At 36.3% G+C, this 12553-nt stretch overlaps 2 protein-coding genes and 1 non-coding gene across 3 annotated transcripts; all 3 read right to left on the reverse strand.

The window, feature by feature from the left end:
- Nucleotides 1-1714: 1714 nt before the first annotated feature.
- Nucleotides 1715-2578, reverse strand: LOC113772348 (protein LIGHT-DEPENDENT SHORT HYPOCOTYLS 10-like). The gene has a single exon (XM_027316939.1). The coding sequence runs from the start codon at nucleotides 2492-2494 to the stop codon at nucleotides 1892-1894; it is 603 nt and encodes a 200-aa protein (XP_027172740.1). The 5' UTR covers nucleotides 2495-2578; the 3' UTR covers nucleotides 1715-1891.
- Nucleotides 2579-6867: 4289 nt separating this feature from the next.
- LOC113772691 lies at nucleotides 6868-6978 on the reverse strand. Its single transcript, XR_003468651.1, has one exon. It is a non-coding gene; the product is annotated as a small nucleolar RNA Z279/snoR105/snoR108 (small nucleolar RNA).
- Nucleotides 6979-10379: 3401 nt separating this feature from the next.
- Nucleotides 10380-11985, reverse strand: LOC113770786 (EP1-like glycoprotein 2). The gene has a single exon (XM_027315368.1). It carries the CDS (start codon nucleotides 11944-11946, stop codon nucleotides 10576-10578), a length of 1371 nt encoding a protein of 456 aa, XP_027171169.1. The 5' UTR covers nucleotides 11947-11985; the 3' UTR covers nucleotides 10380-10575.
- Nucleotides 11986-12553: the final 568 nt, after the last annotated feature.

Below are 12553 nucleotides of genomic sequence, written 5' to 3' on the forward strand. Positions count from 1 at the left end.
CCCAACCCAAAACCCCAAGGTAAAACAGGCCAAAGCAACTCTTCAAGTGGAGTTTAGCTGGATTTAGGTTACTACTAACTGAAAACATACAATCAAGGGAAAATACTTCATTCCTTATGTCATGCATTTCAAGGCAACAATCTCGTGTTTAAGAACGAAAGTCCCCCTCAAAATAAAATCAACAAAGAAAACATGAGAGAGAAAAAGACCGAAAAGGCCTTATGTCTTGCGTATAGGGGTACTTAACCCTGAGTTGTTGAACTTGAATGGGTATGTCAACACCGGAAGTCTACATCCTTTGATGATCAACTCAAAATGTTAGCTCTTGCATGCACAGTGTATCATTTATGGAGGGCAAGAAATTCTGAGTGGATATCTCAAAACTCTTTGTCTGCTGTACAAATTATATCTAATATCATTACTAAGGTTTGAGGAGTGGCTGGGACTTGGACAAGTGTGGCTAGACCCAAGACTAAGTGGGACTTGGTGATGGAATGGAGGATTTCCCATGAATGCTTTGATAGTGTTTAGCTCATGTACTGTATAATTGTAGTCTCTTGTAGTTAGCTATGGAGGTACACTTTTGCATCTATTCAGGCTTCTTTGCCTAAGCTGTACAAACTTAAATGCTCTATCAATAAAATTCATCTCTTTTGCTCCAAAAAAAAAGTAAAAAAATGGACCTAAAATGTTGAAAAGGATGCACAATTGAACATCGGATATGACTTGAAATGTGGGATTGTAAGAGTAATAGTACGAGAATTGCTTGGAGTTTCCACTATATTAGATATTACAGCTTCGAGCTAAATAGGCTGGACATAGTTTTTAACAGCAGCTTCGAGCTAAATAGGCTCAGCATAGTTCTTAACCACAAAATTTCATCATTTCTTCAGGACTTTTGGCAATAACTTCATAGACTCCATAGCCATAGGTATTGAGTTGTTGAGTAATAGAATTTTCGTTCTCTTCTTAAGAAGACAAAAAGGACAATATGATTCAGGTCTAGATTATAATGACGTACAGCAAAAACCAAAGAAAATGACACTCCTGCTAATTTGAACTTAGAATGGAAGATTGTTAAACAGGGAGACAAGTAGAAGAACTGGATTTCATCTTCCATTCATTTTTTTTTTTTTTGCAAACTTCTGATCTGCACCATCAAACATGCATATAACAGAAGCACTTGATATATTTGCAAATGTATTCTTTTTTTTTAAGAAAAACATAAACCTACGTACAGTGTGCACGTTAATTATATTAATAGTTAGCCCTATCATAATTAATGGCAAGCACAGGATAGTGCAGAATCATAGAAGAGACAAGGCTGACAAAAGGAAAAGATTTAATTTTAGAAAACCACCAAAAAGAAAAGGGTGTGGGAATTAAAGGAACAAAATAAAACATGGAAGCGTTGCATGAGTGCCTATTCGTGTTTGCCTGGGAAAGAGGTAAAACAAGAAGCAGCCTAAATTCTTGTTAATTTGAATGTAAATGCTGATAGCGCTTTAATTTGTTGGTTATTCTAGTATACAACCCTGCCTTACTCCCAAGTCCAACGAGCAAGTATGCAAATTAGGGTTTTGTAATGAGGCAATGAATCCCAGATTTTCAAGAAAGAAATCAGATTAGCCTAACTAGTTCGAACCTCATTCATTTTTGGGCTCTTTCACACAATAATCCAGAGAAATTCTGCTCAAAATAGTTGCATTACCAAGCAGTATAAGACATAATACTGGAATAAAAGTATATGTGACACTTAAACACATTAATTATGTAGATAAAGATCTGGGAATATAGTACTAGCCCATCTCTATATTATCACAAGAAAATAGCATACTCAATCTCTTAAAGCAGCAAAACTTATATGAATTTACTTTACCACATATAGCAATCAAGAAGACTGCATCTGAAAATTGGAGCTTTCATTGTTTGGCTTCATGGGAATACTTTTCCTCTTCTTCTTCTTCTTGTACGGGATACCACGAGCCTTAGCTTGGGAATCTCTTACCTCGCGAAGATAAACACGAATGGCACCACTAGCAAAAGGGTTTTTATCAGGTAAACCACCATTTTCTTCGTAGGCAGCTCTGAGGCGTCCAATGAGTGCATCAAGGCTTCCCCAAGCTTGCCTGAGTGGACAAGTGCACGGCCCTGCTGGCTCAGGATGGCCGAAAAACACGCAACCTTGCAAGTGCACCTTAGTCTTCCCAAACTGGTCGAGATATCTCAGAAAATCTAACACATGGTTGAAGCTGCACTGCGACAACGGAACTGGAGGCCTCTGATTCCTCAAATACTGCCCAAAAGTGTTCCAATCGCGACGTTTTTGAGACTCGTACCTGCTCAATTGGCCTTGAGCTGGTTGCTGCTGTTGATCAGGATGATCATGAGTTGCTGGTACTTGTACCGCTGAAGCTGATGATCTTGATGATGATGATGATGATCCTTCTCCTAATTCTATAATTCCTTGGTGACCATGGCTACTAGACATCATGTTTGATGCACAAATTTTTTTTTTTTTTTTGGGGAATTAAGGAGCTTAATTTGAGAAGGTTTTGTGTATGGGAAAGACTAAAGAGAGAAATGCAAGTGGAGTTAGATGCAGATCAAATCATGGGACTACTGAGGAGACATGGTATGGGACCAAGGAAAGTGCTTTAGCTCTTCTTTTTCTTCCTACATCGCATTATTTTCTTCCTTTAATGGTACTATTAGTATTAAGAATGATTTTTTATATTTTCCATTATTTTTATAATTGTACTGGCATCATCAGAGCAATCATTGTCAGGCATATTAGCAAAATTTGGCACTATGATTTGAACCCTTAGTGACTAGGTGGCCACCGCACGTAACTCAAGTTAGTAGATTAGATTTAGAGCTTGCCATGGTTAATTCTAGATGGTTAACTATACTACAAGTGGTGATTGAGATCGTGTCACAAAATCAAAAGTACATAATTATTCGTTAGTGCAAATGTTTAAAGTGGTGAAAACAGTCGTCATCTTGTTAATTAACTAAGATTTTAAGGTTCAGTCATCGAGTAATTCAATTTCCAACTGGCTTCCTATTAGTTTTTAATTGCTGGAGTAGTGATTATAGTTGTGATATAAGATTTGGTTCGATTGAAAATCCAAGACCTCCATTAGTAGGTCGAAACGTGAAAAATGAAAAGTTTTTTTTTTTTTTTTTTCTGTTTTGGAGGTCAGTAGCTAGTTACATTATTAGAAAGAGAATTGTAAGATTGACATGGGAGTATTGCCAACACGAAATAGTATGGAAAAGTATCTAGAACCTTTAACAAGTTGAGAAAATGGAATAAGTTTTTCTTCTATGGTTCAATTTACAAAATGAAATTCTCCGTTCTTCTCAAATGATGCACGGAAAATGAAAGAAGGAAAAAGACTAAACAGGCAATAATTGTAATATAGCTGTGACTGCTTTTGTTGTATTTTAGAGATCATAGATAATAGTTGTTTAGATGGAACAAACGATTGATAATATTTATAGTAAACCTTGTGATAAGTAAGATGAACAGTAGCTGGAATAATAAGATTTTCATGAACAAGGTTTGATGATTTCACTGAAGATTTGTCCTAGTTGGAAGGTGTTAGACTCATGAGTAAAGGGTTGTGCCCCACATTGATCCGAGAGATGGAGACAGAGCAGTTAATATGTAAGTAAGGGCCCAAAACCTAACAGTTTAAGTTTTTGGGTCAGAGTTGGGTTCCTGACTTACATATTTGGCTCTTTAGTGGACTCTCTCGAGGTGTTTCTCCCTAACAAACTTTCCTAACAGAAGGTTGAGCTTAAAAATGTTAGTATTCTTTAGAAGTGTCAACTTGGTTAGATTATTATATACTTTTGCAGACACTCACATCTATACATATATATATATATATATATATACATAAAACTTTCATCAGTGATTTGGCATTGGCGTCCTTCGCATTTTCTTTTTGGGTGTGTTTTGGCCAGCAGACGGGGAAAGAAAAGGGGTCTAAAACACTTTCTTGAATGTCACTCTTGTTTTTAACCATTTTAGTTAAAACCCTTTTGGAATTTGACGCTATGGGTTAAATGGTAGGCATATTTCATAATCTTAGCTGATTTGGTTGACTCTCAAAGATTTTGCACTATATAATAAGGAGATCCCACTCTATAAAAATCACTAAGCTAAACAAACATCATTAGCACCCCCTATCACAGTATAACACATAAAAGTAACAAGCCAAATTGCTGCCACTTGTTTAAACAAGGATCGATCCCAGTCTTAAAAGTGACTAGTAGGACTGTTACCCTAGCAATTTTTCCTATGTATCAATTGTCAACATAGTCGTTGCCATCACCAAACGACTGGTGATAATGCTAAGAGATAATGTAATCCAATGGTACGTACCGTTGTTAGTGACGTTTTTGTTGTTGCTTGACGGCTTTCTGCTTTCTGATTAGTTTGCTTTTTGGAGTTTCTGCCTGGAAAGGAACGCATAAGATTTGAAATTTCTTGCGTACCCTTACTAGCTGTCCCCTGAATTCAAGCTAATTGCTTGTCAATTCCATTTTGGGTGCATGCATGCATTTGTATAATGACCCTTCGCAGTACCTCATAGGGTCCATTTTCTTTTCCCCATTTTTTTCTTGAAGAAGAAAAATAAAAATCCCTCCCTTGCTCATCTTATTTTTCTCTTGGATCAATTGGCAATTTCTAAAATAGCAAGATTAGAACAAATCTGAGATGTGAATATGATATTGCAGATTCGAGTTATAAAATTGAACTTCTTTCCTCAAACAGGATTAGTACTTTCCGTTTCACTAGGTAATATTTAAAACAAAAGCATTTAGCAATTTACTTCAGTTATGAACAGGTCACTAGCTCATGAACCACCTCAGTCAATTAGTAAACTTTTCTTGATGCACGTGTACCAGACTCAATAGTATGATATTTGAGAAGTTTGAGTTTTGTATGAATTCGCCTACCCACTACGTACGTACGAGTGAATAATTAATTGGTAAAGCTGATCTACCCAAAATTTCATTATAATTACGTTGTCAACAAATTCAGCACAATTGAAAAAACAAGTCTTAATGTGAATCATATGTCAATACAATATGAAAAACAATGGTATAAAATATTACCTCGCACCTCAAAACCTATCATGTACACAAAATGAAGCCACTAGGTCTTTGGTCGTGTGGGAGGTCAAGGGTTCAACCCTTCTTCGATTGAATCTCTACTCACATCAAGTCCTCCGCTCCCCTTAGATTATGCTAGATTAGGTTATAAGAATCCTATCGTTGCGACAAAAAAAAAATGTACACAAAATGATCAGATTCACAATTTTTCTGTAGAGTACAATCTTTGCTCTCTAACAAGTTCAAACTTATATGCATCAGCGCTTCAACTTAGGTCCTTATTCCATGTTTTTTTGTATATCTTCAAAATTTCCGTCTGATGCTATACACCACCATTTGCCAGTTACTACTGTATCTGTACACTAATAGGCAAGATGTGAAAAGAAAGCTTCCTTGTCTAGCTTTCTTAACAACCACCCAAATGCGGAAAAGATTAAGAGTTAAGGAGCTTCAATCAACTTAACCACTGGTGCCTTAATTAATTAGAGAATCAGTGCATACTGAAAAAGTGTGCTAATTTGTTGATGTCCACTTCAAAGATCCACTGGCTACGGACTGTTTGAGTCTTGTTCATTTTGCTGATTTTGGTAATTACTTCCTCCTTTTGAACCGCATAAACATGTTACTACTATTGTGTATTTTCTGGACTACTCTTTCACACATTCTCTCAATATATTTATATATGTAGCGATCACCACTGAATACTGATGTTATAGGAAGCTATTTTTCGAGGGGTTGAGACAAACGAAAGAGCAAGAATTTATTTGTAGGAGATTCTACCGTCTTTTTTATGTATCATACCCTCGTCTTAAATTTTCTGTTGAATTGTAGAATAAGTGGTTTTAATTTTAGATTATCATCATCATCATTGAGAGATATCAATGGATAGAATATTTTCGATAGAATTCTCCTTTATTTTGATCTAAAATTAGGGGTTCAAAATCTCATCAACTTTACAAAAATGCTTACCTATTATGTCTAACTCTAAAGCACCCTAACTACAGCCATGGCAAAATGTAGATGCCCTAACCCAAAAAAAAAAAAAAAAAAAAAAGAGGGGAGAGAGAGAGAGAGGTGGTTGAAACTTGAAAGCAAACTGATGCTTCACAAATGAGAAAACAAGGATCTGTCACTGCCAGACACGTTAACATTTGGAAGCATTCATATTCTCAACTACACATCATCCCAAGTATCAATTGTCGAAAATCATCCGGTCATCACACGTAGATCAACAGTAAAAGAAACTAGTAGAACGGAAATATGAAAGAGTAAATTATCTGAGGTTCCAGGTTTCACCGTTGAATGAATTTTGGTAATTACTATATATTAGTTCATCTTTATCGTGTGTTAGTTTCCTATTTGATGATTACTAGATCTTAAGATTTTAACAAAACACTAATAAACCAAGGAAGTCTTTGGCCAAATTTGACGAACTTTTAATTTGCATTAGAACTGGGAAAAGTAAAGGTTCACTTAATCGGTCTAAGAGGACAATTAACATTCTAAAACTTGGTGGAGATAAACTAAAGGGTGAAAAACTTAAAAGTCTTTTCCTAGTGGTATTCAAAATGGGGCTAAATTTCACTTTGATCCCTTAAATTATAGATGCATTCCTATTTTGGTTCTTAAATTTGATTTTTGGATACTTTATCCTCAAAAGTATGAAATTCATCCACTTTAATTCTTAAACTTTCAACTTTTGATACTTTACTCTCTCTCTCTCTCTTTTTTTTTCAAGGGATCAAATTGGTGAAAAAAAAAGGGAGTGTCGGGTTGTTGTAACCGGGCTTTGGGCCGGGCATCCCTCTCGCATGTTTAAATACGAGCTTTGACCACTCATCACATCCCGGTAAACTGTTTGAAGGATCATAGATACTTTACTCTCTAAAATTAGGGGGAGTACCCGCGCATCACGCAGGCGTTTGGTGCTTGTGGTTAAAGAAGATTTTTCATTGGACAAATAATAGTATATTTTGGAAAGAAATAGTCATCAAATATGACAAAATTAATAATAGTACATTCTAATTGCAGCACACACTTGCACACTTCACTTTATTAATGGTTTTACAATTTTATTTTTCCCAAAAGATCTCAACAAATGTCAATTGAAAATCGCTCGAGAGAAGACATAAGTTGTTTCAAACGAAGGAATACCCTCCAATGGCTAGTTATAGCAATGTGTTAATTGTACAACATGTTAATATGTTTTTGTGTTTATTGCACAACAGAAACAACACTTCAATTAAATGTGTCTATAACACCATTTTACTAATTACACCAACACATAAGCTTATATGAGTTGTACTCGATGTAAAACGATTGCAAAATAATTCCATATTCCAAAAACACCCAAATGTCTCCAGAAATCAAAGCTTTAAATGTACCAAAATGAGGGCATTTTGGTAAATATATCTAAATACATGTTGCCCTCAATTGTACCAAAAGTTTTAAAAAACTACACAACATTCCACATTCTCAAAAAGCACCTATCCATATGGTTGAAATTCAAATCCTCTTTAACCACAACTCATTTTATATAGTATAAGGATATGAAATTCATCCTATGGATTTATCATAACTGACGGAATAGTAAACAAGTGATGATCAAAGTTTAAAAACTAAAGTGTGATAGATTTTGTACTATAAAAGATAAGGTGTCCAAATTTGAAATTTAATAACTAAAGTAGAAGTGCATCTATGGTTTAAAGATCCAAAGTAAAATTTAGCCTTCAACATAGTAATTTTTAATTCGTTATTGCCTATGTTAGTTATGCAATTAAATAAGTAAAATACATTGTTAACCCTTTTCTACATGAGTAAGAGAGATAGTTATACATGCTAGCGTGAGTTTTTGCAGTTTGTTCGATGTGTACAATGAAAAATGAAGGACGAAAATCACATAATTTAGCATCTTTAAAATGGTTTACACATCTTATGAACATGTTTCATATATGAGCTTTACGCACATATGCAAAAGTACATAAACCATGTGTTGAATTTTCCCATATATTCTTTTTTCTTTTATTTTCTTTTTTTGGCAAGATATAAGCCATAAGGAATTAATAGCATATACAACATTGTGGTCTTCATTATGCTTACTTTGAAACAGTTGGGGTTAAGGAACATGTTTCAAACTTTTCATCACATCACACCACGCTATCACAAATAGTTTTGGACGAGGTGAATTCGGAGTAACTTCTAGATTACCAGCAAAAGCACCTGGGAGGATCTTTGGTAAAGAACCACAATCACGAAACGAATCATACTTTATTTTGCTTTAACCTGAGTAGTCAACCTGATTTGATCTCAAGTCCACATCTTTTCTTTCAAGTTTTTGGTTCACTTCACTTAAACAATATTTCGCTATTGATCAACAGAAACCGCTGAAGAAGACAAACCTTCAACTAAGTATGAAGTTTTGCCATCTTTATTTGTTAAGATGAAAGACTATCTCATGGGAATTACTAGGAAAATGGAGGGGAAGAAATCCAACTGTAACAGACATCGGCTGAACTTTTACCAGGAAAACTTGGTACGATTGCAAGCAAGGGCCAAGGGGTTGGAAACCCCTAACTTTGCACCTAAAAGGACCTTAAATTATGGCCCTCTTAGCTAGTGGCCAACTCAGCTTAGAGTGTCACTCTGTTTGTGTGTCAAAGACAATAGTACTTCCTAGTACCTTTTTTCTTTCTTTCTTTTTTTTTTTTTTTGGGTTAAAACCTCGAATGGGATGCCAGTCATTATTTCATTAATATTTTAAAACAAATTAAATTGGAGGGGGACTGTAGGCTAATCTCCCTTACAAAAAGCGAATGCGGCTTGCTAGTACTTGCCCCATGTTTTTTTTTTTTCCAAAGCGTGGCAACTTCAAAACCAGAAGTAGTAGGATTTATTTTCATAATAATTATAAAGAAAATATGTCAAATTTTTTGCAAAAATCAAATTATCGAATTCAAAACAAATATTCAATAGCACGTCGATCAGTTAATTTAATTAATTCGATGGGTAAATTTTCATGCAATTCGGTAAACATAATATAAATTTCATCGCGTTGCTAGATCATCTATATAATTCGGCAAAGAATGAACTAATAGTGGGATTTTCTAATAAACTTGTAGAATCCATTTGTGAAAGACAACTCGGCTACTAGAAGGGGTTTAAAATCCCTATTTGAATTTTAGGTGTCTGTACATTCAATTTACTCTACGGATAGAGGAATACGCAGAGTTCAACATAATAAAATAAGAAATTGAAAGATTTCATTGAAATTGAACTCCCATCGAAAATTCATAGGGTAAAAAAAAAAATCTCGGTAAAACCTATAGGTCAACAATCAAAATTTCAATAACGGACGGGACCAATAACAGTTGTCAATGAAAGTTTTTGAATGGAAGGGAATACAGCGCATTAAGGATGAACACGCTTGTTTCTTTGCCCAAATATGGTCATGAAAATTGGCATGTTGACGATTTCTAATCCGCCTAATACTTTATATGAAGCCCAATAATGAGATTATCAATTAGTCCCAATGACTACAAGTGCTTGTTCACTAAAGGCCCTTGAGGTCCATGAGGAACGAAACCTTGTTTGAGCCAAGTCCAAGCAAAACTGAGAGAAGTCTGATTTTTTAACATTCAATCGATTTTGTTCTAAGATGCAACACAATCACTATTTAAAAAAGAAATTTGTCGAGTTTTTTTCTATGAAAATAGGAAACAAAAGAGCACAAACCTCTTTTTTTTTGGGTTTAACAAACCAATATCTTAAGAACTGAAAACCAGATTAATTCCAGATCAAGCTTCTTCTTTTTTTTTTTTCGATTTAGCATATCAATGATCAATCACTATTTTATAGAGGAAACCGGAGAGAATGAAATAATGTAATGTAATGTAAACAACGAATGGAGCCTTGACAAATTTGCTACGGAAGGTTTGATTCAACCACAAGATTTCAACCACAGATCAACCCTTATATATCTCTTGCCAAAAACAGAGAAATATCTAGCATTAGCTGCAACTGCAAGTTGGTTGAAGACAACTACCCTATTTATTTCCACTTCAATCGCTTTTTGATAAAGCATTAATTAGCAAAACATATTCCTTTGATTACTGTACAAATGCCTCCCAAAATTAGTAAGTACGGAGCCATCAAGAAACTGGACCTGTATCGATACAAGGTATTCATTTCGGTTTAATCATCCAAGAAATCAGACTTAGCAAATCAAAAAATTTTCACAACAGACCTTCGAGTCCTACATAATACATGTACTAGTTGAGAACACCATTATTAATAATTGCAGAGGGCAATTAACATTTTTTTTTCTATTCTTATTCCTTTGTTAATGGGACATGCATAACACTAACCCCAATTACAATATAAAACCACGAAAACCTACAGCAACTCCCCCTGTTGGCTTTTCTTTAAAAAGCGACAAAGTTAACTTATTCAGAGTGAATATTTAACGTATGCAGTAGAAGTGTTCACGTCTCTGATGAAAGTCCCAAGCACTGGCACGAGCAAACACTTCTTAGTATCTTCCTTGTAAACAAACCCTTTACATCTGCAATCCTTGCTGCACTTATCTCTGCAAGCTTCAACTTTAATCGGACCTTCTCCATCACCGGTAGATTCCCTATTCAAGAAATGCTCCGCCGCAGCAATCTTGTAATAATCCACCTTAGCCTTGGCCGGACACGGCTTCAGTTTTGGTGGTTGACAATCTTCGCTCCACCCCAGAAGACCATTTGGACTAGGACACGCCACACACATTCCCATTTGGCACAAACCGAAGGAACCACATTTTGATGGCAACCCGCATTCTCTGACGTAGTAACTCGAGAAATATGCAAATGTCTCTGACCATCTCAGATACGGGACTTTATCAAAATAAGTAAACACTTTCACGTTGCCATCAGATTGAAGCCTCAAGAATGAGAGTGTTGCATTATAATTCACCTTTCGGAGAATTACTGTGTTAGCAGAACCAACAGGGAATGACTGAAGCAGCCGCCGCCCGCTCGGCGTTGGACTTGGAGTTGGTGGTGATTTTGAATCCTCAAATGTTTGAAGCAGCAGCTCCCAGCCTGCAGATTTAGGGTCTTCATCTATGGGGGTTGTATTAAATCTTACAGAACTATATGCGCTTCCTTGCCAGCCATTATAGTTAACAAGCTGGCCAGAGTTGTTTAAATACAAGCTGAACCCTGAATTATCAAGCACAAGGCTATACTTTCCATCCCTTCCATCAGCTTCAGACGTACGGCTAACAAGCCGGCCATTTTTCTTGACAGACATGCCGACCAGTAATGTATCGACTGGATGATCAAAGCTTTGCCAAATGAACTTTCCCTTTTTATCATACAGCACAAGGTTGCCATTGGGCAACAGTTTAATGCCCGTGACGCCCTTGTTAGCAGTATTGGTCTGCCACGCGACAGTGCCATCAACGTCCGCGAGGACTAAGTTTCCATCGCGGCCGAAGGAAAGAGTGGCATTTTCTTTAACGGGGTGGTTGCGGTTGGCATCCCAAACCCAGCGCATTAGGTCTTCGTCGCGTGGGAGGCCGGCACGCATGCCCAAGATGAATTCCCCTGGGGTGGTGTTGTAGAAACATAGACTGAATGGGAATGCAAAGAAGTCGTTGGAAATAACACGATACCCTGCATCGTATTCGGTTATGTAATCTCCGAATTCACCTTCGTTTATGATCTTGAAGGTTGCATTAGCTGGCACTTGAGCTACAGTGCTAGCAGTGAAGAAGTAAAGAGTGAGAAGACTGCTTAAGCAGACTGAAAATGAAAAGCTCCAAGAAGACATTTTGGGATTCTTTTTGTGTAGAATGCCAATGGAGAGGAAAAGAAATGGATTGAGATTTGTGGGACAAAAGTAGTCTCAAGTTTTGGTATTTATAGTTCTTCTCCAGAAAGTTTAACCTTTATCGGAAGCTATTGGCGCGTTGAAAAGTCAAATTGAAGGATAAGATTTGAATAGTCAATGTTGACAACTGCCAAGCGCAAGCCAGATCACTTAGTTCTATTATACATCCTCTACAGTTGTTGTCCGTAGACTCTGTACCTCCAAAGTGTGTAGAACGACGAAATTTCTTCCGCAGCCCTAGTCAACATAGATACGGGGAACTAAAATCTGAGTATTTAATTAGTGTTCAATCTAACCTTGGTCTCTTTCTAGCTGAATAGCTTGCCCCTTTGGCAATTAAATAGGCTGGGATTGTACATTTTGTCAACTAATTAAATATGGCCCAAAAAACTAAGTAAGCTCGTCCTTATTAGCTCAACAAGTTTCTAGAGATGTTGATTAAGAGTAGGGCTGTAATCGAGTCGAGTCGAGCTCGAGTATCGCGATACTCGAGCTCGACTCGACATACAGATAGGGTGCTCGAGCGAGTAGTATTATTGAATCTCAA

The sequence above is a fragment of the Coffea eugenioides genome, chromosome 5, assembly GCF_003713205.1.
Source record: "Coffea eugenioides isolate CCC68of chromosome 5, Ceug_1.0, whole genome shotgun sequence".
Classification (NCBI taxonomy): domain Eukaryota; kingdom Viridiplantae; phylum Streptophyta; class Magnoliopsida; order Gentianales; family Rubiaceae; genus Coffea; species Coffea eugenioides.